Source organism: Carassius gibelio, chromosome A12, assembly GCF_023724105.1.
Source record: "Carassius gibelio isolate Cgi1373 ecotype wild population from Czech Republic chromosome A12, carGib1.2-hapl.c, whole genome shotgun sequence".
Classification (NCBI taxonomy): domain Eukaryota; kingdom Metazoa; phylum Chordata; class Actinopteri; order Cypriniformes; family Cyprinidae; genus Carassius; species Carassius gibelio.
In genome coordinates this window covers 7,594,308-7,619,854 of record NC_068382.1, presented here as the reverse complement: position 1 = coordinate 7,619,854, position 25,547 = coordinate 7,594,308, and the positions used below count along the sequence as shown (strand labels likewise).

Genomic DNA, 25,547 nt, shown 5'->3' with positions numbered 1-25,547 from the left:
ACCTGATTAAAAGGTTTTAAATGAAGTTTAAATTTACTGTTTGGATATAACCATTTGCAAAGTTTTTGCATGATCATATATTTTACCTGTTGAATTCTGGTGAAACATTTTTCATTTTAAGCACTTAGAACTACACTTGATTTTATGTTCGGACTTATCTATTAACACTGGGCCTGTGAAGAAACTCCATCAGTCTAATCAACAAACCGCTGTGATAAATATTATGTCATATGTCGACACTTTCTCCTCGGAAGAAAACAGAGGCGTTTGACTCTGACTCGATTGTCTAACATAAAATGATCAGGCTGGGGATTTGCAGGCTAAGAAAGCTTAGAGGTTTAATGTCATGACGTCACTTTAATTAGCGGCCACTTTGATCTCTTCAGCCTGTAAGCCACTATTCTCTGACAGTCTGTCGGAGGAGACCATAGGATGCACCTATCTGAAGGAGGGTATCACTGAGAAGCTGCACTTTTCATCCTGACACCCCACAAGTAATGAATCTGTGAGAGGGAAAGCAGAGAAGCACACTTCAAAATGGCAGACAAGGATAGTGTTGAAAAATACTTGGAGAATAACCCTCAGTTCGCCAAAGAGTATTTCGACAAGAAGGTCCGAAGCGAGGCCATCACCGCTGCTTTCGCAGAGAAACTTGACATCAAAGATCCGGTCTCGTTCAAGGATGTCAGCCAAATCCAGGAGGCCAACATCATCTTTGACATGATCAAAGAAATGCATTCGCAGCCTATTATGGAAAAGGCCATGCACAAGGTCCTGCAGAGGATATGTTTGCTGGTGAACGCTGACCGCTGCAGCTATTTCATTAACCGAGCGAGAAACGGCATCCCTGAGCTCGCTACGTGTCTTTTTGATGTCACCCCTACCTCAAAATACGAGGCGAATGTAGTCAACCCTCAGTCTGAAATTGTGTTTCCTACTGACATGGGCATAGTTGGCCAAATAATGACCACCAAAAAACCAGCTAATGTTCCGGATGTCAAACAGGTGGGTAAAAGAAGTAAAGCTGTCTTTTACTTTTGCTTTTACCACTGCCTTTTAAGCTTTGTAAAATTTAAATATGTCAAATGCAAACGCATTAAATTCAAGCAGTATACACTGAAAGACTACATTGAATTTATATATATATATATATATATATATATATATATATATTTATATATATATATATATGTATGTATGTATAAATTAAAAACAAAACAATTTACAAATAAATAACATAAAAAATATATAAAAATTGTAACAAATGTTTAAACTTAATGGGGTTAATCAATAGTAATTAATAGAGTTTTAAGACATTCAGCTACCTTATGGATTGAGATCAAAATTTTAAATGCCATAAAACTTGGAGCACACACACACACACAAAAAGACTTATTCATTATCAACATATTATTGTTATGCATATAGCAAAATATCTGCTGTGTAAATTGTGTGCAGAATTGCAGAAACATTTTTTTTTAAACTATTTTTTTATTCTTAATAGATGACAGTCTATGTAGATTAAACAAACCTGTTTTGTCAGCTAACCAAAATATGTTCTTAATTAGATAACCTCTAAAATAACTTGCATTGTTATAGTCAAACATATTATTATAATATTAATATGACTGAAACAACCAAACTACATTAGGTTACAGAAGTAAAAGTCATTTTAGGTCATAGGGAAAGAGCTGTGTTTTTGGTTTTTATAGTACTCTTAATATGCTTTACATACGTTCATTTATAAAAAGACACTCATTAAGTTGCAAGCAAAACATCTTCTTAGGCTTATCAGGCAGGTCTGGACCTGAAAGTCGACTATTGGTTTGACAAAGGATTAAACTTTTTCTGTCCTGTGCTGATGGAGGTCAGTCAACCCCCTGCAGAAAAGCAGCTTATTTGCTGTGCTTCTGCTAACCTGCTGCATCTTGATATCATTCAGTAACCAACGACTGCACTGATAACTCATATATAACAATATAACTCATAATTAAGAGGCTTTATTTATGAAATGAAAATGTGGCCTAAGAGATTAAATGTAAACAAATGATACCCTGAAGCATCTAGCTTAACATAATGATATTCAAACCATGGGAAGTTAATACGAACTTGAAAATAAAATGTGTCGAAATTAATGGATATTTTGTAGCAAGTAGTTTTTAACCAACCTATATGTCAACGAATTGATCATGAAACGGCGGTATTTAACATTAAAGAATGTATTTGTTTCTTAGAATCCCAGATTCAGTGATTTTGTGGACAAACAGACAGGATACACTACTAAAAACATGCTGGCTGCCCCACTCATGAACGGGAAAGACCCACTTGGTGTGGTCATGGCAATAAACAAAGTTGGAGGAAATGAGTTCTCCAAAGCAGATGAAGATGTGAGTATTTGAAAAATGACATCAATGTGAAAATCATTGCATGTGATACTGACCTCAAATTTGTTGGAGTTTGAGTTATCAGATTATTCGCTGTTTTCGGAATACGTACACACTACATTAATACTATGAGAAAAGGGAAGTTCACACCACTACTGTTATGACATTTACACAGAGGAATGATATCGTTCAAATCGAAAAACTTTTTTTTTCCAGCTGATGAATGATAAAAACATTGACAGTCAATTAGAATTCATCCGACTTTAAAGAGCACACGCATTTCAAGTGGCAGACAACAAAACTGCAGCATGCACTTATAAACAGAACGTTATGGAGCATTGGTGTGGATGCTAATATAGTTCAAGTTACAGTTATCTATATTTTACAGTCATGTTTCTCATGTACATACTATGTACTTATTATAGTAATTGCAATAACTATGTAATAACTAGGTACTAACCTTGAACCTACCCCTAAACCTAACCCTACCCCATGTTGTATTACCAGAACTTTCTTAGATAAATAGACTGTAAGTACACTATAAGTACATGTTAGTATACGTACTGTAAAATAAAGTGCAACCGTTATACTTAATTTGAACAGACCTTTTTAGACTGAGATTTCACTGTGTCAGTATAAGAACAGATATGACAATATTTTTTAATTATTAAGCCAATGTTTTTCAGCTCTTCACCAAGTACATCACTTTCGCCACAGTCATTGCCCTACAGCATTACACTTCATACATGTATAACGTGGAATCTAGAAGAAGCCAGGTAATGCTACGGACTACTACACTTAATGGTAGACTGCGATTTGAAACTTGATTCTGACTGTATACCGCTGCCACAGGTTCTTCTATGGTCTGCGAGCAAAGTGTTTGAAGAGTTGACGGACATTGAGCGACAGTTCCACAAAGCTCTGTACACTGTCAGGACCTACCTCCAGTGTGAGAGGTACTCTGTTGGCCTTCTGGACATGACCAAAGAAAAGGTTTGTGACATAGGGTGACCATCCTGCATTTGGTCATTGATCAGCAGTTCATAAAAACACTCAACTTTCATTTGATTATTTAGGAGTTCTACGATGAGTGGCCGATTAAATTGGGAGATGTGGAGCCATACAAAGGCCCAAAGACACCTGATGGCAGGGTAACACATTTGTTTCTATTTGGTAAACAAGTCAGTGTTGCTGTCTAGTATTGTTATAGCTTATTATTTCTTCCAACAGGAAATCAACTTCTACAAGATCATTGATTATCTCTTAGAAAACAAAGAAGAGATCAAAGTCATACCGTAAGCATATTTTATAAAACATGTTCTTTGCTCATATTACGAAAATTCTAATGTCATAAGACCACTTATTCTGCCACTCATACAGTACAGTAGGTAAACCTATTTGGACACAGTTTTCTAATGCTTTTGGTTATTCCAGAAATGTCTGTGAAGACAAATCTACAGAACTGTACACAAGGCCTGAGCCAAACCTGAACCCATATGAACACCTTTCACTCTTAAAAAAATGAAGGTTCTTTATTGGCATCTATGGTTCCATGGAAATTTTTCAACTGCACAGAAAGTTCTTTATAGCACCACAAGGTTCTTCAACTGGTGCTAAGGCACTCAAAATGTGCCAAGAAAATATCCCCCACACCATTGCACCACCAGCCTGGACTGTTGATACAAGCCAGGGTTAGTCGTTTCCGACAAATTTTAACCCTACTATCTGAATTTCGAAGCAGAAATTGAGACTCACCAGACCAGGCAGCATTCTAACCCACAGAACTGCCGCTCACTGAATATTTTCTCTCTTTCGAATCCTTTTCTGTAAAACCTAGAAATGGTTGCGTATGGAAAAAGATCAGAAGCTTCTGAATTTTTCAGACCAGCCCATCTGGCACCAACAACCATACCACGTTCAAAGTCACTTAAATAACCTTTCTCCCCTATTCTGATTCTTGGTTTGAACTTGAATCCAAATCAGAAAGAGCTTTTTTGGCAGGTATGTTTACACATACCAGGAATTTGTTTTGGTGACAGAAGCTTCCTCTGCACAAACAGATTACAGTGACAAGATTAAAAGATAAAAAACTACACAATATACAAATAGGCAATGGATAGCATTTGTGTGAATAGGTATGTTATACACAAATGCAAGGAAATGTGAATTAGAAGTATGGTGTGTAAATAGATAAATGTATAAATAGTGTTGTGTGTTATGCATTTATTTTCAAGTTAACTGTTCATGAGACGGATTGCCTGAGGGAAGAAACTGCTCTTATGCCTGGCTGTTCTGCTGCTCAGTTCTCTGGAGATTTTGACCAGATGGCAACAGCTCAAAGAGAAAGTTGCCTGAGTGTTAGGGGTACAGAATGATTTTGCTAGGCTTTTTACTCACTCTGGATTAGTGCAATCCTTGGAGAGTGGGGAGGGTTGTACCAGTGATTCGCTCAGCAGTCCAGACTATCCACTGCAATCTTCTAAGGTCTGATTTGGTAGCTGAGCTGAACCAGACAGTTATCAAAGTGCAGAGGATGGATTCAATGACTGCAGAGTATAACTGTATTGGCAGCTCCTGTGTCACGTTGAACTTCCTCAGTTGGCAAAGGAAGTACAACCTCTGCTGGGCCTTTTTGACAATGGAGTCCCACTTCAGGTCCTGAGAGATGGTGATGCCCAGGAACTTGAATGAGTCCACTGTTGCCACAGTGCTGTTCATGAAGGGGAGTGGATGGGGGGACTCTCTTGAAGTCCACTCTCATCTCCATTGTCTTAATCATGTCCAGCTCCAGCTTGTTATAACAGCACCAGACAGACAGCTCTTTAACCTTCTATCTATAAGCAGACTCGTCACCATCCTAAATAAGGCCAATAAGTTTGGTGCCATCTGTGAACTTTATGAGCTTGACAGAAGGAACGTTTGTAGTGCACTCATTGGTGTAAATGGAGAAGATCAGTGGGAAGAGAACACATCCTTGGGGGGCACCAGTGCAGATGGTGCGGGTGCTGGATGAGAATTTTGGTTCAGGGAGCTGCTTGGTAAATTTGGACAAGAAGAAGTTTGGGATATTAGTGTTGAAGGCCAAGCTGAAGTCCACGAACAGGATCCTTACAGTCCCATGCAGGATGTAGTGCAGTCCCATGTAGTCTCAGCCTCAGACGTCATACCCAAGGACCGTTGGCTGTACGTCTGATGCATATGGCACACAAAAGTGGAAACACTTCAGGAGTTTCGAATTCATCATTGAATTGGTTGAATTATACAGGATTTCTGGGAGACGTGTGAGTTGAATTTTTTAATTTTTTAATGTGGGGTGTGAGACAGGGTTTTTCAAACCTTCAGTGAAACTCATTAAAATCTTCAGCCAGTTGTTGATTCTCTACAGTGCTGGAGGATGCTGTCTTCAAATTTGGTCATGTCTTTCAGTCCTCTCCACACTGATGCAGGCTCAATGGCGGAAAACTGATTTCTCTAGTTTATCTTAGACACCCTGATCTAATTTTTCAGTGTATTTTTGGCCACCTGTTTATACAAGACTCTGTCCTCACTTCTGTAGGCATCTTCTTTGGCCTGACAGAGCTGACTGAGTTTTGCAGTGAACCATGGTTTGTTGTTGTTGTAAGTTGAGTGCTTGTCGGAATGCGCACAGGAATGTCCAGATTGGTGGCTGCAGATTCAAAAACACCCCAATCATTACAGTCAAAGCAGGCTTGTAAAATCCTGCTCGCTTCATTAGTCAATTTTCTAACTGTCCTTGTTACAATTTTAGCTGATTTAAGTTTCTGCCTGTAGGTTGATATAAGATGAACCAGACAGTGATCAAAGAGCCTCACAGTTGCCCGTGGGACAGGGTGATATTCATCCTTTATTGTTGTGTAACAATGGTCAAGTATATTACTGTCTCTGCTAGGACATATAACGAGCTGTCTGTATTTTGGTAGTTCACATGATATATCTGCTTTATTAAAGTACCCGGGAATGATTATAACAGATTCCAGGTATTCTTGCTCTATGACTGTAATTTGATCAACCAGTTGTTGTAGCGTTGAACTCACGTGCACTTGTGGTGGAATGTAAAAACTTACAAGAATGAATGAGGAAAAGCAGCAGATCGTCCTGACCATGTCTACATGCCTAAATGTATCGAGTTGCTGGTATGTGACTGGCTTATTAGCTATTCGCATTAATGAGCAGTTGAACAGTTGTAGCTAATAAAGCGGCTGGTGAGTGTATGGTGTAGTGTTTGGGTGTCCACACCTTTGCCCATATAGCGTACTAGCAAGCCTACCTCTCTTATTTGTATGTTTCTGCTTCCAGGACCCCTCCTGTAGACCACTGGGCACTTGTTAGCGGCCTCCCTAGCTATGTGGCTGAAAATGGTTTTGTAAGTAAAAAAGTATTTTCTTAAAGTCCAATACTATGAAATTTTGGAAAAAAAAAAAAAAAATTATTAATAATGTTATCGTGACAAAATGGCTCAGATCTGGTTACACCAGTGCCCCTTGAACAAACACTTGTCCTAAAGTTTTCCTAGGCTAAAAAAAATACTTAAAAAGTTAAAAGAGCTACTTAATGTGTTAAATAACTCCTTGTTGTATTATTGCTTATGCTGACTTTATTTTTCTTTCTGCAGATTTGTAACATGATGAATGTTGCTGCAGATGACTACTTTACATTCCAGGTACTGTAAGCCATTCCAGGATAAACCCTTTAAAAGTTCATAGCTCCTGATCAACACCACACAAACCTGGAAACTTCAAAATGAAACAGAAAACAATTTGTTTTGGTCATAATTCTGATTAGTTTATCGACAAGGTGAATGTAATTATCACACTTTTTAAATTGCTTTACTTTTCAGAAAGAAGCTGTGGACGAGTCTGGTTTCCTCATCAAAAACGTCCTGTCCCTTCCCATTGTCAACAAGAAAGAAGAAATTGTGGGTGTTGCCACTTTCTTCAACCGGAAAGATGGCAAGCCATTCGATGAGCAGGATGAACAAATAACTGAAGTGAGTCATTAAATGGTCGCCATCTTTTTAGCTCCATTTAATCTTGTGCTGCAACACTAATGTGTTCTTCTGACTTTGTTTCAGGCGCTAACACAGTTCCTAGGATGGTCTGTACTGAATTGTGACACATATGACAAACTGAATCGGACAGAGTGGAGAAGAGAGATTGCAGCAGAAATGGTCATCTACCAGACCAAAGCCACCCCAGCTGAAGTCCAGCAGATTCTGGTGAGACATCATACAAGTTCATGCTTTAAGAAATTGCAGTCTTTATTAAGTTAAATAAATGTTTTTCGTCTCGTTAGAACACGAAGGAGAAGTTTGACATGAACCCTGAGGACTGTGATCAGAAAGAAATGTACAAACTCTTGGTATGACTTTTTTATTTATTTTTTACTCTGAACCAGTATACTCATAGTGAACATATTATTGATCTAAAATGTTTAACATGAAGGATGTTTCGTTTTATATATCTACTTGTATTTTAATACACAGAGAGCCAACATTCCAGTAGCCAAGGATGTCGATCTGCTAGAATTTAGTTTTAGCGACTTTCCTCTCTCTGAGGTTGACCTTATCAAGTGTGGAATTCGCTGTTTCTTTGAACTCGGAGTGGTAGAGAAGTTCAAAGTGCCAGCAGAGGTGAGACTGGACTTTATGAGCATTTCCACAATAATACACTGTAGCGGTCAAACTACTGTATACTTTGAGTTCGAAAAATGTATTTGAACAGAGGAAAGGCCCTGATGTGATGTCATTCTCTATGGTGTCTTATTTAAATGCATCTATATAAAAAATATTAATGAATCCAAAGTATACAATCTACTCCAATTTTCTTCAACTTTAAATTTGCAGCCTTAAAGTTTGGATGCTTTTAATTCAGAAGTCTGTATTGCCAGTCTTCAGCATTCACATGCATATACGTAGAATGGAAGTAGCACAATGACCCCTTAAGGCTAATTCTCCAAGTAGCACTCATCTTATTACTAGAGCCTATGTTTATTTTTGGCAGGTGATTATCAATGACCAGACTCAACCAAAAGCTCAGCAGATTTCCACAGAAATCAAATGTCCACCATTCACAAACTTCCATGTATTGCATTTTAACAAATCTGAAGATAAAGAATTACATGTCAGCTGTTACTGGACTTTCATATTTTATTTATGGGATAAATAGCATGACATTCCTTCAGTTTCTGGTTTAAATCTTTGGGGGATTTTAATGCTGTCTACTCTTACTCCAGGTCCTGACAAGATGGATGTACACCGTACGAAAAGGTTACAGAGATATCACCTACCATAACTGGAGGCACGGATTTAACGTGGGCCAGACCATGTTCTGTCTTCTGCAAGTGAGTCTTTCAGCCCACACATCATGTTATTTACTGCCAAAGAGGTTGTAATATTGAATATTGTATGCTTGCCCAAAAGACTGGAAAGCTGAGAAAATACTACTCAGACCTAGATGCCTTTGCGATGGTAGCAGCTGCATTCTGTCACGATATTGACCACAGGGGTACCAACAATCTCTACCAGACAAAGTAATGTAGTATACATATATTTAACTACTATTTTTTTCAGAAAAGGCACAGAATACATTTTACTTACAATCCATTTCCAATGTAGGAGCTCATCACCACTGGCCAAGCTCCATGGTTCCTCCATATTGGAAAGGCACCATCTTGATTACAGCAAGACACTGATGGCAGAAGAGGTTTGTTGTGTCGCGAAGCACAAAGTGTTCCAGAATTTAACATGATAACCAGATCAACTTTCTTTTTTGGCTCTTTTACAGAATGTTAACATTTTCCAAAGTCTGCAGAAACGACAGTTTGAGACAGTCCAGCACTTGCATGATGTCTGCATCATTGCGACGGACCTTGCCTTATATTTCAAGTAATTGCTCAAGAGCATGTCTTGGATTAAAGTAGAGTCACTCTAGAACATGTTGTACCGATGATGGTCCTATTTCTTCCCCAAACCAGAAAAAGGACCATGTTCCAGAAGATTGTTGATGCCACCGAACCAATGACTGATGAGAAGGAAGCGATTGCCTATGTGTCCAACAATCCCATTAGGAAGGAAATCATTATGTAAGCATCACTTCTCAGTAGAACCCCGCTACCTGAGAACATACTGAATAGAGATTGAAGAGATGTTTGCTTCCAAACAGGGCAATGATGATGACTGGATGTGACTTGTCTGCCATTACAAAGCCATGGGAGGTCCAGAGCAAAGTAGGTGCAACTTCGGTTATTCAAAGTCAGGATTATCCAGCCTTGGGTTAAAAGCTATTCCACTGTTTATTATCCGCTAAAGACACTCTTTTCTAAAGGTGGCTCTCATGGTGGCAGCTGAATTCTGGGAGCAGGGAGACCTGGAGAGGACTGTGCTAGACCAACAACCCATTGTGAGTTTGTAGAGATGGATTTTACCAAGTGTTGCTTTTTGAAAGGTTGCATTCAGTTGGTTGCATTGTGAGAAAACTAGTGCCTGAATAAAAAATATATATCCTTTGTATCTTTTCTCAGCCCATGATGGACAGAAACAAATCAGATGAACTTCCGAAGATGCAGTGTGGTTTCATTGACTTTGTGTGCTCATTTGTGTACAAGGTAAATCCATCACACTGCAATACATTTTCTTTTTACACAACACAGACATGCGTGTAAGCAGAAAATGGGGCATTTGTCCACAATGGCATCTCCTGGAATGTCAAAACAACATTGCTTAAATCAGCGTTTCTCAATTCCAGTGCTCAGCACATTTTGTACATTTCTCTTAGTGCTTCAGACGTTTGTTCTATTCGAACGTAAGTGCCCTGCGAAGTGGACATCACAGGATATTCCGCCATGATTCCAGTTAGAAGCAAACGTATATGTTCCATTCAAAGTGCATTGTGCGAGATCTGAATTTAAATTGTATTTATTTATAGAGGTATATGATTTCACAGTCATCTGTGTGTAAAGACGCTGCACAGCACAAATCAGTGAATGAATGTTCCGAAGTGAGGTAAACTTCAACAGATTTCCCCTGCTCAGGGGAGCAATGAACAATGGGAACACAGTTCATGCACGGTGCTCACTTCTAACGAGCTGATTATCTGAATCAGGTGTGTTAACAAAGAGAAACGTGCAAAATATGCAGAGCAGTGGGGCACAAGGACTGGAATTGAGAACCGCTGGCTGAAATGATGGGTTGGCAGTTACTGGTGGGCTTGTCAATGCTTGCAGTAACAGGCCTCTTTTCTTTTACAGGAATTTTCAAGGTTCCACAAAGAGATCACTCCCATGTTTGATGGCCTGAACAACAACAGGGTCCACTGGAAGGAACTGGCTGATATTTACCAAGCAAAAGTAGACGCTTTGGAGAATGAACGAAAGCGACTAGAAGAGGAACAGGCTAAAAAAGGTAAGTCGGACCCATTAGCTGAATGTTTTTTTTTTCTTCGTTTTGGCACTTTTATAGAACGGGATATAGATAGAAAAGGAAATGAAGGATATGAATCAGAAAATGGCAAGGGATGCCCACTAAACACTCAGGAAAATTATACATAAGTGGGCTGGTACACCTTTTGTACCTTTTTTTCTGAGTGTTTATGGGATACCCTGTGCTAATCTAACTTCATTGCCTTAGGGAATGTACAGTACATTACATAACCTTGCAGTAACTTGATTTTCTTTTTTCTATTTTTTTTTTCTTCACTGAAGGTGGTGAGGACGTAGAGGGAGGAAAGTCCAAAACCTGCACCATATTTTAAACATCATCTGACATAAATTCAGAGCCACAGAAAAGTCTGGGCCAGTATGTAGATGGAGGTGAAACGTGCTCCTAGGATCACTACATTTTCACCAGTTTTCTAATTTCCTTGGATGTACCTTCTCCAAGTGAACACGTAGGCATTCACCAGAAATGGAAGAACTGTACCAGTCTGATGTTCTTTCTGATGGGGTGCCAGCCTAGTGCACTATATAGACAATTTCACGCTTGTACCTAATCAGTCATTTCACCTCGACTGAATCTTTTAACAACTAACTACAGTGGAGGAAGTACTACATATGCAACTACTACATTTGCCACACAGTGGTGGCCGAAACATGACTCGGAGTATGGCTTTTGAGTCCATAACAGTTTAAGACTGTGGTATATCATTGTAACAGCAAAAACATTAAGAATTAGAGCAATACGCATGAACCACTTTCTTACCAGTTGCTAATTTCTCAAAATATCTAACTTCTCGAATGATTCCAGAATCACGTGGTTTAGCTTCTCTGTAAACTGATCATAAAAGCATCCAATTTGATAATTGTTCTTTGGATGAATTCACTAAATCACACTGGTGAAGTGTGCAATTCCTACACCAAATGGGAATTGCAAAAAATACTGACTGTTTTCAAACATGTTTCCTCAACACACCCCTCATCTGTAATTGGCCAAACATAAGGTTTTAACAGACCCGGCATTACACTTTTTGGTAAAATCAATTTACAAATGGCTTTCTTATAGATGTCTCTACATATCAAACTGGGGTGAAAGAACACTTCACCTTTAAACTACTGAAAAGTTATTTTAATAAATATCAGTTGCTTTATTTAGGATTAAAGGAGCAACTCATTTGAATAATAGCTTTTACAGAAGCTGAATGCTTTTAGCAAGTGCTTTGTAAAATGTACAAAGATCTCATGCTACAAGTCTTGCACAATGATTATGAGTTGTTAAAAGTAAAGATGGCACTGCCAAGGCTCAAGATCTTGTAACTTGCAGCGGTAACCTCTTGTTGCATTTGCATCTTCTTGTCGCAGCTGTGTTTGGATGGATACATTACAAGACATCTTTTCTACTTTTGTTTTTTTTGGTTCTTTATAGAAGATAAAGCTGAGAATGTGAAATGGTTAATTCTGTGTCAACAGAATATGTGGAGTTGTGGAGAACATTTATGACCAGAACTTTGATGTCTGTTCTTTTAATCATTTAATGATACCTAAGCATGACACTTTGGTTTCAAACATTATGTATTATTGTAAGTATTACATAGAATATCAATTGATAACATAGAGGTATTTATTTATAACAAATGTTTAAATTATTTTTAGTGGTATTCTATGGAGACACAAACAAGTCAGGGGATATTTAAAGAAAGTACACTATGCCATTACAAGGCAAGAGGGAACTGTCAGTCCTCGAACAAGTAAACCTATAAGGAGATTTGAAGTGAGTTTGATGGGAGAGCAGCTCCTTAGATTCACTCCGCTTTAATCTTTAAATACCATGCTTATTTAAAGCAGCCTCCAGATACCTCCTCTGGCAGAAAGCACAAATCCAATTCGTAAGGTCAAAGTCTCTTGTTCTGATCTTTGGAGAATTTGATGTAAGAGGTAACATTTGTACTAGTGAACCTGATATCAAAAATAGGTCATTCTGCTTTAGAAAAAATAACAGGCACCAACAATATGCACAAAATGCATCTATGATAACCTACAGAGAAATGTTTTAAATGCATTGAAAAAAATAAATAAATACAATCTTAGGCAATCTCCGCTTGTTAGAAAAATCAGTTAAGGCCTTTAATCCAATAACAGGGGCCATGGCAGTCTAAATATCTTCACTTTAAATGTCAAACCCTCTAAATCCCAGATTGAAGAGGCCAAAAGTAAGTAAATCTCATCTCAGGTTGATGGTTTGTGCATTTTGCTAGGCTTGTGTATAATATTATCTACTGTGTCATTTGGATTGAGTGTGCATGGGACTAATATCCAGTCATCTTATTTACTGAATGCTACAGCACATATATTGTAAATGATGTAATGTGAACAAATAAACACATTATCTGAATTTTCCGGATTCTCAAGGAGTCTTTGAACATATCCGCTATTAGCTTGAGGTCTCTGTGACCACACAGTTTTGTTGGGGATGCTTCGAGGGCATGTCAGGAACCTCTTCTGACTTTTTCTATCATGCAGTGGATTACCTAATAAAGCTGGATCATCCCCAGGTAAAGAGGCTCAGGTAATGGGCTGACAGGAGACAAACCACTTCTCTATCTATAGTTCTTTCGATATTACTTCATCTTGAATGTTTATAACACCAGACCACACCAACTGTCGCTGTCAATGTTGTGGAAACACAGAAATGCATCATAAATGCAATCACAGGGCAACTTCCACATATTGGGCACACTGAATAACAGAGTCGACCCCATCTGACTTATTCTTCACATTGATTGGCTGTGAAAATCCATTTCAAAATGCCAGTGCTAATGCATTTGGGATTTCAAGGCAAAATGGACAACAGCACGTCTGTCGTTCTGTCAACATTTAATGGTTCAGATGATACAAACATAGATGCTATAGGTTCCTAAAATATTGTAATGGACTGCTGTACTCACAGAAACCCAAATCTCTCTTCATGGTAAATATCTGAGCTCACCAAACTTTAAAAGTAAATACTTCAATAAAAAAAGATTAAAAAAACACTTAAATATACTGATACACACAGCGGGCCTCATTCATATCAAATATAAACGGAACAAATATATTTTTGTATACTTATATATATAATTTTATTTTTATATGTGTGTGTGTTTATACACATTCTGTTCAATGCAACAAGTGACATAATACTTTTATAAATGACTTGTACAGAAATTATATATATATATATATATATATATATATATATATATATATATATATATATATATATATACACAGTATATATATATGCACATACATAAATTATGTTAATGTTTTATATTTTACAAACACATATATACAATTCTTCATATGCTAATTTTTATCCTTGAATGAGACCCAGTAGAAATTATTTGAATTTTAAAAAAAAAATAATAATCAACAAATTGTAATCAAACTATTCTTCTCAAAAACAAAACTAACCGTTATAAAAAGAAAACAGTAGGCATGAGATTGTTTTGGATCTTCCTTTCCTCGACTCAGAGAAACATGTCTTCAAAACACTCATCAAACTCTTCCTCCCTGAAAAAGAATCAGACGCATCAGGTTTGTCAGTTAACTAGGATCTAAAAAGACACGTGTTCAAGACACTTTTCCCACATTTGTATGTACACATACAGTATAATCTGCATTGTAGTAAAATACATTATAATGACACATAAAGGGATCTCACCGTGACTTCTCCTCTACAGTGGGTGCAGGGCCCCTCCAGTGGTCTGATTCTGAAGGACCCTCTTCTTCTTCATCACTTTCTGCATCTAGAAAATACACCACATTAGACTCACATATATCTAAGCACACTACTAGCAGGATGTAAGCCTGGTAAAGGTATTGTAGTAAGAGAACTAATCAGTGTGGGTTTCAGTAGTGAGTTACATGCCCACATGCAATATTTAAGGTTTCATCCTCATCCACCATCTACTTCGACAGATTTGAGTTTCTGGAGTTGTTTCAGTGGTCTGAACATATTTATTAAGGTATACTGCGTATATTCTCTGCCTGGGGGTGCTAGATGATGGATATTAGTCATTTTTTATGAAAAAAAGGTGTATTTATACCTTTATCTGAACCCTGGGACTCCTCTGAACTTGAAGATGAGTATTCTGTACAGAAGAAAAAAAGTGGTTTATTTAACAAGCATCTTTGGTCAAAATAAGATCTGCATTTAAACCAGGTTTTCATTCCCATTTAATTCCCAAATGGTTATTATTTTACAAATGACAACAACTCTTTATATAAAACACCAGCACAAAAACAAGTCCAAGTCAAGCAGAGATATACGATGAATTGTCCTGGAAATGTTAGGGAGATTGATTTGCACTGAAAATCTACTTGCCTTTGCGTCTCTTTTTGTGTTTGCGTTTGTCTTTGCGCTTCTGCTTTCTGGATGATTTGGATTTCTTTGAGACTGACTTGTCCATATTCTCTTTTGACTGCTGTTTCTTCTTCACCGTCACTTCCTTTCTCCTGGAACAGATAGCACAGTTTAAGATGTCTCCAGGTCTATGAATATCTAAACATGTAATTGTGTTTGTAATGGCTGAAGGATCTTACTTGTGATGATAGTTTAGTTTGAAGGAACACTCTGGACACAGACCTGGAAAATAACATGACTAAAACGTCTAAATATTTGAAAAGGCTGAAACAAATTCATTTGATTGGATCAGAGTTAAAAAAAAAAAACTTTTATGTCACAGTGAATAAAACATTAACAATGTATTAATGATAAATAAAAAATAATCTATTTAAATGGATAAAATAAATACAGCCTTAAATAAGAGACTTAAGTATATACCAAACATATGATATATATATATATATATATATATAGATATATATATATATATATATATATATATATATATATATATATATATAGCTTCAGAGTAAAAAAAAAAAAACATATGTAGAATTATACTTTCTTTAATACTCCTTATGCTTTTATGTCATGTGTCCGATAAAAAAAAAGAAAAAACATACAGAGCAGAATCCTAAAAGTTTTTCCAGGTTAAAACTTATAGTATATGAATCTTTCTAATGGAATGCACTGCAGACCGTTGAGGTAAAGTAGTATTCTTTCTTCATCAGCAGTAATCATGCTTTATTAGCAGTAAAAACTACTGAATCTCACAAATACAGACACTGGCTTCCCTTATTAGCCACTAATTAGGTTAGCTCCGCCCCTTACAGCATGCACGCTTTAGACAGTCACATGGTCGGCGCGGGTCATGAACTTACGCAGCTTCACCAGGGCGTTCCTCTTCTCCCCTCGCTCCACATAGGCAAAATTCACCATTAACAGAATACTGCATATCTGTGAATACATTTAGGCTAGTTTGATTATGCTCTCAGGTCCCAATTCATGTATATTAGGGCACATTTACACCTAGCATTAACATCTTCGGTGGTTTCTGGTGATCCTGTTGCATATGATCAAACTCATCCAGTAATCTGAAACATGAACCCACATTTGGAGGTGTTCTGCAACACATTCATTTCACATTAATAGTGTATAATGTGTCTTGATGTGTCCCAAACAACAATTAAGGACCGCCTACTCACCTGTCAATCCAATTCACCAATCAGATTAGGGATAGTTTTACCCAGGGTAAATGGCTTCAACACCATTCTTATTAACCTATAATTCGCCTCTGATTTCAGGGGTAAGTTATGATTAGGGTTATTTTTAGGAGTAGTATTATGTTTTTGTACAGAAAATCAACAAAATACACCTAAGAATATTTGGTAACACTTTAGATTAGAGAACACCGCCAGCAAACTCCTAATTATTTGCTTGTTGATAGAAAGTTAGGTAGCTGTTGAGGAAGTTATGTTTAGGTCTTTGGTAGGGTTAAGAGATCTAGAATATGGTCATGGAGAATAAGGCATTACAGTACTAATAAACAGCCAATATGCTAGTAATAACCATCCCAATAAGCAACTAGTTAAAATTGAATAGTGTTACCAAATATTCTTACAAAATGTGTTTTGGAATACAAAATATTCCTAACTTTATTATGATGTTATAAATGGAGAACTGGCTGTAACTGCTGCCTCTCCTCGCATGATCTTGACCTGGCCAACATTTCCCCTCAGATACCAGCGGGCTGACATTAGCTCCAGCTTACGAGCGGATGCTCCAGATTGGAGCTGAGGGAAAAGTGCGTCATCGGGGAGTTTTCCTGCCAGGCTTCCCACACCTCTGACAGTGTGCCGTCTGGACCGTCATTGCCCTGAGCCCAAGCACACCTCTGCTGAAAGTGAACTGCTTAAATGTATGGAAAAATAATCCTGCTATGAAAAAAAAGGTCATTGTGACTTTTTATTTTACGATTCAGACTTTTTTCCTCACAATTCTGGGTTTAGATCTCTATTCTCAATTCTGATCTATTTTCTCACAATAATGAGGAAACAAAGTTGTGAGATAAACTCAATCATAAAAACATTAAGTCAGAACAGTGAGAATAAAACGTACAATTCAAAGAAAAGTCAGAGTTGCGAGTTAAAAAGTATCTTTTTCATTTTTATTTTGTGATGGAAAAAAATGTAACAAGCTCAGGAAAGGTCAAATTGCAAGATAAAAAGTTGCAATTTCCTTTTTTTATACAATGGTGGAATAAAAACAACAACAACAGAATCTCAGCTGCGAGATATAAACTCACAAATCTGAGAAAAAAAGGTTTGAACTACGAGATAAAAATTCGTCAAATGCAATTGTGAGAAAAAAAAAAACTGAATTGCAAGATGTAAACTCCCAATTCCAAAATTATAGTTAGCAATTGCGAGAAATAAACTCAAGTTGTCGTCCAAATAGCAAAATGAGAAGTCCTAATGACCTTAATTATTTATTCCAGGGCAGAAAAACAAACAAATAAAAGTCATTGTGAGATATTAAATCAGAGTTCGAAAATATAAACTCACAGTTCTGAGAAAAGATAAAAAGTCACAATTATTTATTACAGTATTTTTTTTTTTTTTATAAAAAAATTGCGAGATGCAAGCTCATAATTTCTAGTTTATAACTATAGCAAATGTAGGATTTAAAAGTGCAATTCTGAGAAAAAAGATTTGTGCTAAAAAAAAAAAAATCTTAAGAGGAATCTTAATTTTAAGAGGAAAAGTCGCAATTCACTTTTTTTTATTTTGTGGTGAAAATAAGCTTCAGATTGAAGTTTACAAAACTTTAATTTCGAAGACTGATATTATTAGGTCTTCCAGGTATGTTCTGGGTGGAAAAAGCCTTTCTAAAAAAATGTGCTTCTTAGAAATTGTTTTTGTAGTAGCTTGTTAGTTGATGAGGACATGCATGTTTTTGCTATTCATGACCTTGGATCAAATGTGTCCAACTTACACTGTGAAAAACCTAAACAAAGTGACTGTGTTGTGAAGGATTATGTCATGTTGCAGCTTGGAGAAAGGCTTGAGCTTTGACGTGGCTCGCAGATGATCTCGCGGCAGAAAGAGTGACTGAGGTATCAACCTCACGTTGCACATGCGGATAATGAGACGCCCAATTACCCCATCTCTCTGATGACGTGCATGCCACGTCTATCCTCTCCAATTGAACTCGCGTGAGCAGCACTGAAGCTGTTAAAGCCAGTGAAGCTGACAAACAGCGTGTTTGGAGAAAGGACAAAACACATAAGGGTTAACCCTAATTAAGAGTCTCAGGGATGCCCTCATTCTGCTAAACTGTAAAAACTGATCAGCAGATGGGAACTCCTCATGACAATCTCCCAAGGGACCTATTAAAATGTCCCACAGCAGCAGAAACTGAAAGTGGCGAGAACAAAACATGCTTTGACATTCAGTATATGATTTTCACATCTGCTTGAGAAACTGTGAGTGGTGTTTACCAATGCAAAACATGCCACTATGTGCAAAGATGTTTGCTAATCTTCAACAAACTGAATTTCCCAGTAGTTTTGTGAAGATGTGATTTTTATATGTTTGTTATTATTATATTTAAATTATGTTGTAAATATTTTAGCTGTTTTAACTTATTTGGAAACCTATCATTTTAATGCATATTGCGGGCCTCAGCACAATTTGATATGCATTAAAATGATAGGTTTCCAAATAAGTTAAAACAGCTAAAATATTTACAACAATATGTTGGACCCCTGCTTATTATTATAATTTTTTTACTCACAAATAGCAGCATTTAAAATGTAATGACATTTAGTTTGTTCACTTACACATTTTAATAAATAACAGCTATAATTATGTAAAAATACTTATTCTGACCTGTACTCATTACAACACATAAAAGAAAAAGTGATCATATTAAATGCTATTAAATATTAAATGATTAAATGATGTAATATAAATTAAATAGAATAAATAAATAAGATGTTGCATCACGCCACCAGCTCACGGTGGTTAATCTGCGACTCAGGGTGTGAGGGCAGATGGGCTGTGACTCGCTCAGGAAAAGCTTTTGACAGTGTACGATCATTTCATCAATCATTTAAAGGCCTCTTCATTGATTTGTTTGTGTAATTTCGCTGATTGATACACGTACCCTTGTTTGCTTACCAAGATAGCTTAACCGTGAACCACGACCCAGAGACAACAGCATTCAAAATCATTCGTCATGACACAGGCAAACTCACCACTTTCCAATTAGTTCATTGTCATAATATGATCTATAATCATCTGCATTCAATTAGTCGGTTAAGACTAAACAAATAAACTTCATACTTTCATACATTTTGAAGAAAAATGATTCAATTAAATATCGATTAGATATCCCCAATATCTATTTTAAATGTAAAACAAGTGCATTCAGCTGTGAACACTGTTAACTGTTAACTAACTGATCAGTTCAGTTATATGTTGAATATTTACTATGCAAATTAACTGCTGATTTTGTAATGCAAGAACGTCTCTTTCTCAGTTATATCTGGCTGAGATGGGCTGCTAAAACTGTTCTTTCAGTCCCTGTCAGACCCTGGTTTGGTAAAACTTCATCACCACCTAGTGACTGAGGATGTTACTGTTTTGGTATTGCTCTGAATTTCATTATGCAGGCAGAAAACTTGAAGTATGTGAACATGTTAATGTTGATGGTAAAACTTTGTTAAGGGACCAGTTCTCACTATTAAAAAGTTGCATATTAGCATGCATATTACTAGTATATTTCCTGTTTATTGGTACTTATAAAGCACATATTTATGCCTTATTCTGCATGAGCCCCATACCTAAACTGAACTCCTTACTAACTATTAATAATCAGCAAATAAGCAGTTTATTAAGGCAAATGTCACAGTTAATATTTAATTAATGGTGAAAATTGGTCCCCCAACTAAAGTGTGACCTTATTTTTAATATACAAGTATAGAACAATAGAAATGTTCTTGAATTACCTTTTCCAGATATTACTTCATTTTCAATGCGCCACCTAAATCCAAACTAGTAACAGAAAAGTTCAAATTCAGTAAATCTCAAATGATAAGAGCGTTTCAAATACTAAACAAATATCAAGTTTAGCATAAGAAGCATGCAATCCTATAGAGCCTACTGTATCATATTTGTGACTCTGGACCTTGGTCTTAAATCGCTGGGGTATATTTTGAGCAATAACCAAAAAAACTTTGTATTGGTCAAAATTATTGATTTGTCTTTTAGGCCAAAAATCATTAGGATATTAAGTAAAGATTATGTTCCATGAAGATATTTTGTACATTCTCCTACCATAAAGACATTCAAATCTAATTTCTGTTTAGAAATATGCATTGCTGAGAACTTTATTTGGAGAAATTTAAAGGTGATTTTCTCAATATTTCGATTTTTTTTTTTTTTTTTTTTTGCACCCTCAGAAATTCAAATAGTTGTATCTCGGCCAAATATTGTCCAATCCTAATAAGCCATACACAAGATTATTTTTCAGCTTGCAGATGAATTTTCGAAAAATTGACATTTAAACCTTGTTTTGTGTTCCAGGGACACATTTGATGTGTGAATTTCTAAGGCTTCTAAATGATCAACATGATCAGAACTATTCTATACTATAGGCAAAGCGTGATGTTTCAAATGCAATACAAAACACATATTATGCAAAAATTGTGTCTAAAGGCTCAATAAACTCAGAAAAATTCAAGTCAGACTGTTATTTCATATGTCAGGCTTTACAAGGTTAAAAAGACAAGACAAACCTTATTTTCTCTGTATCTGCTGAGGTCAGCAATACAGTACTCCTTAAAGAGCTTATCGTAGTATTTCTTTGCGAGCTCTTTCTCCCTAAAGATTTCAGAAGCTTTATCTTAAGGTGACTGACTGTGCAGAGGTCAAGAGCAATATTCAAGATCAAAATGAAGCCCAAACAGAGAAAAGCAGCCATTACCATGTCATATCCTCCTCATCCTCGTCTCTCCACAGGAAACGGTGGTTCTCTGTCACCACATCCAGATCTGTCTTATCTTTAGACCTACACAGGGAAACACACAGTCCAATCAAATAGTCTTTAGATTTAATGACTGAAAGTATTTCTACAGAAGCCAAACAATGTAAACTGCTGACATGGATCGTCTGAAGTCCTCAAACTTTCCTCCATAGTACAGAATGTAATCGCTGACAAACTTCTTATGACGCTCAAACTTACGAAATGCTGTTAAGGATGGTTTACCACTCAAACGAAATGATTAATATTTCATTTACAATGGTCAAACTTCTCTAAAAATGCACTTTCAACACTGTATTTTAATCTAAATACAAATCAGTGTTATTCAGTTCTTGCAAAATGAACTGTAAAGAAATACAGAGCCATTTAAAAGCCCAAAACTGCCACCGTCACAAAATATCCATTGATAGGATACAGCGTTCATTGATATCAGGTGCTGTCGTCGGTTTCTGGCTTCCTCTCTGTCAGGAGAAAATCAACACTGATTTCAGTACACACACACACATACTGGACTTTATGGACTATTTTGCTATTTTTGGTGGATGGGACTTGTACCTGTCCCATTTGTGTGCAGCAACATTCTTATGGGCCACTTTGGTGTGTTTTCCTTTCTGGAATGGCTTCTGTAACAGCTCGTCTTTGCCTTCCCTAAAACCAAACACACACCAGAGGACCAGCACTTAAAGTGAAAGCACCTGAAATGAGTGTTTATTGCATGGGTGCCATGAGAATACGAGTCCAATCAGCTTATAAAAACATCACATTTATTCACAAACAATCCACATCACTCCAGTCAATTTATTTACATCTTGTGATGCAAATAGCTGCATCATTAAGGTTTTTTGCACTTAAACTGTCTCTTCTGGCTAAAATTTGTGTCCACGATCCATGATAACACTTCCACCAGTGAAAAAACATCCATTCCCTGTTGTCTTCTCATATCAAAATCTACCAACATATTTGTTTAAAACTGTTTTCTCTTGTAAACGGTGTTTGATCTGTGCATATTTCTCTCCTGATCCAGACATGATGACAATTTCCACTGGATAAAGCAATGTTATGGATTGGATAGAGGACTGTATGAAATGTCTTGATGGATTTGTTTCTTAAAAACATGCAGCTTTTCGCTTCACAAGATTTTAACTGATGGACTGGCGTTATTGTGATGTTTTATCAGCTGTTTGGACTCTCGTTCTGATGGCACCCATTCACTACAGAGGATCCTTTGGTAAGCAAGTGACTGAATGCTACATTTCTGTATATTTGATCTCATCTATATATATATTGGATAGCCTGAGGGTGAGAAAATGTTCTGCAAGAATTTTTTATTTTTAGGTGAACTATTTCTTTAATGTAGCAAGGTACCACATGTACTACATATTTGGAAACATGGTATAACCATGGCTCCTAAAAACGTGACACCAAAAACCATGGTATGTTTTGTTAATGATATAAAACAAACTCTTACCTATTCTCACCATATTTGCACTTCCCTCCACCGCCATCATCATCATCACTGAAATCTGAGTCATACCCTCCTCCTCCATGGCCCTAAAACATAACACAACATTATCTTATTTCACATTTCTTCAAACCCTTCCTGTTCTAGCTTATATAGTTCTAAACTTTGTATTATGAGCACTTCTTCTTGTTACTACAATAACAGGACACTGACACAATTGTCGGCACGAATGTCAACACAGTGATTTCATGGCAGTACTGGAGGAAAAGTGAATGCAAGGTGAGCAGCTGACCACAGCTAAGAGGGAAAGTACTTTGTCATCTTCATGGGTGATATACTGAGTCAGCTGCCATGATGCTGCTTCAGCACAGCACAGGAAATACAACACCCAGCGTCAAAGACTGGAGGCCACATCATGTGAAGGTCAGCTCTCACACTGACTACTGAGATTCAGACTTTAGGACAACAACAACTGGAACCATGAAATAAATGTCATTTAAAAACTGGTTAAATCACACAAATACACATTATATTAATTATTATAGATAAACACTCTGTATAATGCATTAACACATCATTCACAGTATCATATTTATATTAGAATTTCAAAGGCTTCTATAATGATTAAAATTTTACTGAAAAACCTGTTTTTTTCTCAATCTACTACATGCTTTCTGTTGTCTGACCGACAGTTCATACTCTTTTTGTTGTGAACTCTTGATAAACATAAGAATAAATAAAATTTTCAAGTTGACAATTTGCTGGAGTAAAGCAACTTAGGTTAACTTGATTATCCTCAAATCATTTTTTAGAAAAGTTTTTTTTTTTTTTTTGTGTAAATATCAGATATGATGCAACAGGGCTTTGAGGAATGTTTGTTTGTTGATCTCACTATTGGATTGCATTATGTTACAGAGGTTTGATCATAAAACTAAGAATTAAATATAATCTTATTGAGAAAAATTATCGGGAAAGATAGGATGACATCTAATATTTACATTGATTTTATTTAAGTAGCCTGCTATACTAATTTATATACATTACAAGCAGAATTTCATCTTATATGAACATAAACTGAATACCAAAGCACCATATTGTTACTATATCATACTATATGCACCATAAAGGTCTGATTTATTGGATATTATGCAACATATATGTCAGGCTTTACAGTGTTAACTGACACGAGCAAATCTATTCTGGAATTAATTTCGTGAAAAGTAATGCGCCATGGACGATCAATGTGCGATATGAGACAAAGATAAGAAATACTTTTAAGTAATGCATGGCAAGCGATTTAAATCAGTTCAATTAAATCTACAGATTCCCGTGCATGACTGGTCTTGTGATTCAGAACTACCTTCACAAGGTCTAGAGCAGTTTTATCCATAGACATATATATTATATGATGTCTATGGTTTTATCCACACAGCTCATCGTGTTTCTTTTACTGTCTATGGTTTGTATACAGCTGAATGTAAAATACGGGCGCGAAGTGATGACGTATAAACCACGTGGCCAAAACAAAGCTAGTCCAGGCTCCCGTCTGTCTGATGTCTGGTCCAAGGGGCAAGGAACTCGACCGGAAGTTGAAGTCGGGTGGGGGCTGCCATCTTTTAGCAGAACTTCACTTGCGTTAGCATTCCCATTGACTCCCATTCATTTTGGCGTCACTTTGACAGCGAATAACTTTACATCTGAGGCGTTTAAAGACTCTGTTTGTCCATTATTTATTTCTAAAGATACACGACAATGTATAAAGGGCTTCATTACCTTCTATGTTACATTATGGCCCCGTAGAAACAGTTTTTGTAAAAATAGGCTAACGATTGCGTCATAACCACTCGGCTCTCTGTCGCATTACCGTACAGACAGGAGGAGAAGCTCGCAGGCAATTAACTTAATATGGCGTACTTCCGTTACATTTTAAAATACTATACAAAATAATTAATCAGAATACTTACTCCTGCTCACTCACGACAAAGAACTCCCTGCTCAAGCTCGCCGTCTCTGCAAGATTAACGATGGCAGTTTGCACGCACAGCCACTTAGAAGATTTACATCTGGCAGACAGGTTGCTGACGTCGTCAAGCTTCGTTTGAGTCTGCGCGTCAGAAACGGAAGTGCTAAAAAACGCTAAAACTGGGCTTCATTTGTCTCAATTGAGTTCCAATGGGGTCGCTGTGTCCATTTCTTTTACTGGTCTGGTCACGGTGTGCTGCATTTAATGCGAACTATTAGGGGTGATTCTATTGTCTTCGTTTGTGTGAATGTCATGTTAGAGTGCATTCGGAAGAATTGTTATTTGCCTACTTTAAATGTAAAACAATAAGTCTTAATGTGAATGTGTTCCAGATCAAATATGAAAGTGGGCAAATAGCCAGGACTTGAGTTTGATTTTTCTAATTGTGTTCTTTGTTTATTGTTCGCACCATAATTCAGACTTGTTTTCATCGGAAATGGGTAAAGATTCAGTGGCAGGAAATTATCGATGGTAAGGGGGCGATGAGCAATTTTCTCAAAAATAGAACAACTGGTCTTTTATTCGGAAAAAAAAAATTCCTAAAAATGAAAGCATTGAAAGAGTTGCAGTGATCAGGACAGGCACTTTACTGTTCTCAAATCTCTATGTGAAAAATACATAGCCTACAATGCAACAAAGAAACATCCGGTAACACTTTAGAATAAGGTTCCATCAGTTAATGTTAGTTAATGTATTAATTAACATGAACAAACAATGAATAATACATTTATTACTGTATTTATTCATCTTCGTTAATGTTAGTTAATGAAAATACAGTTATTCATTGTTAGTTCATGG

General features: G+C 36.7%; 2 protein-coding genes across 2 annotated transcripts; one reads left to right on the top strand and one right to left on the bottom strand.

Annotated features, from left to right (window-relative positions):
• Positions 1-398: 398 nt before the first annotated feature.
• Positions 399-13,224, top strand: pde6c (phosphodiesterase 6C, cGMP-specific, cone, alpha prime). The gene is made up of 22 exons (XM_052610985.1): positions 399-1,005; positions 2,235-2,387; positions 3,071-3,160; positions 3,237-3,377; positions 3,461-3,535; positions 3,615-3,679; positions 6,702-6,768; positions 7,018-7,065; positions 7,243-7,392; positions 7,477-7,620; positions 7,698-7,763; positions 7,888-8,034; positions 8,637-8,744; positions 8,824-8,933; positions 9,019-9,106; positions 9,188-9,288; positions 9,378-9,485; positions 9,566-9,629; positions 9,728-9,802; positions 9,924-10,007; positions 10,650-10,803; positions 11,103-13,224. Exons 1-22 carry the CDS (start codon positions 538-540, stop codon positions 11,150-11,152), a joined length of 2,556 nt encoding a protein of 851 aa, XP_052466945.1. The 5' UTR covers positions 399-537; the 3' UTR covers positions 11,153-13,224.
• A 1,009-nt stretch (positions 13,225-14,233) lies between these two features.
• On the bottom strand, positions 14,234-24,122 carry LOC128025624 (protein FRA10AC1 homolog). Its single transcript, XM_052612118.1, has 14 exons — positions 24,087-24,122; positions 22,733-22,815; positions 21,820-21,912; positions 21,680-21,725; positions 21,384-21,460; positions 21,208-21,291; positions 21,020-21,104; positions 20,231-20,242; positions 16,101-16,176; positions 15,417-15,459; positions 15,199-15,329; positions 14,921-14,965; positions 14,536-14,620; positions 14,234-14,384 (listed from the first exon to the last, which is right to left on the bottom strand). Exons 1-14 carry the CDS (start codon positions 24,120-24,122, stop codon positions 14,342-14,344), a joined length of 939 nt encoding a protein of 312 aa, XP_052468078.1. The 3' UTR covers positions 14,234-14,341.
• Positions 24,123-25,547: the final 1,425 nt, after the last annotated feature.

Bases quoted from the DNA above. Each gene is read 5' to 3' on its own strand.
- pde6c (XM_052610985.1), top strand. From the start codon at position 538: ATGGCAGACAAGGATAGTGTTGAAAAATACTTGGAGAATAACCCTCAG. The intron at 2,388-3,070 runs GTGAGTATTTGA...AATGTTTTTCAG, and splicing joins TCTCCAAAGCAGATGAAGAT to CTCTTCACCAAGTACATCAC. The intron at 7,764-7,887 runs GTATGACTTTTT...TTTAATACACAG, and splicing joins AAGAAATGTACAAACTCTTG to AGAGCCAACATTCCAGTAGC.
- LOC128025624 (XM_052612118.1), bottom strand. From the start codon at position 24,122: ATGTCTATGGATAAAACTGCTCTAGACCTTGTGAAG. The intron at 21,913-22,732 runs GTAAGAGTTTGT...GTTTGGTTTTAG, and splicing joins TGCAAATATGGTGAGAATAG to GGAAGGCAAAGACGAGCTGT. The intron at 14,385-14,535 runs GTGAGATCCCTT...ATTCTTTTTCAG, and splicing joins ACTGTAGAGGAGAAGTCACG to GGAGGAAGAGTTTGATGAGT.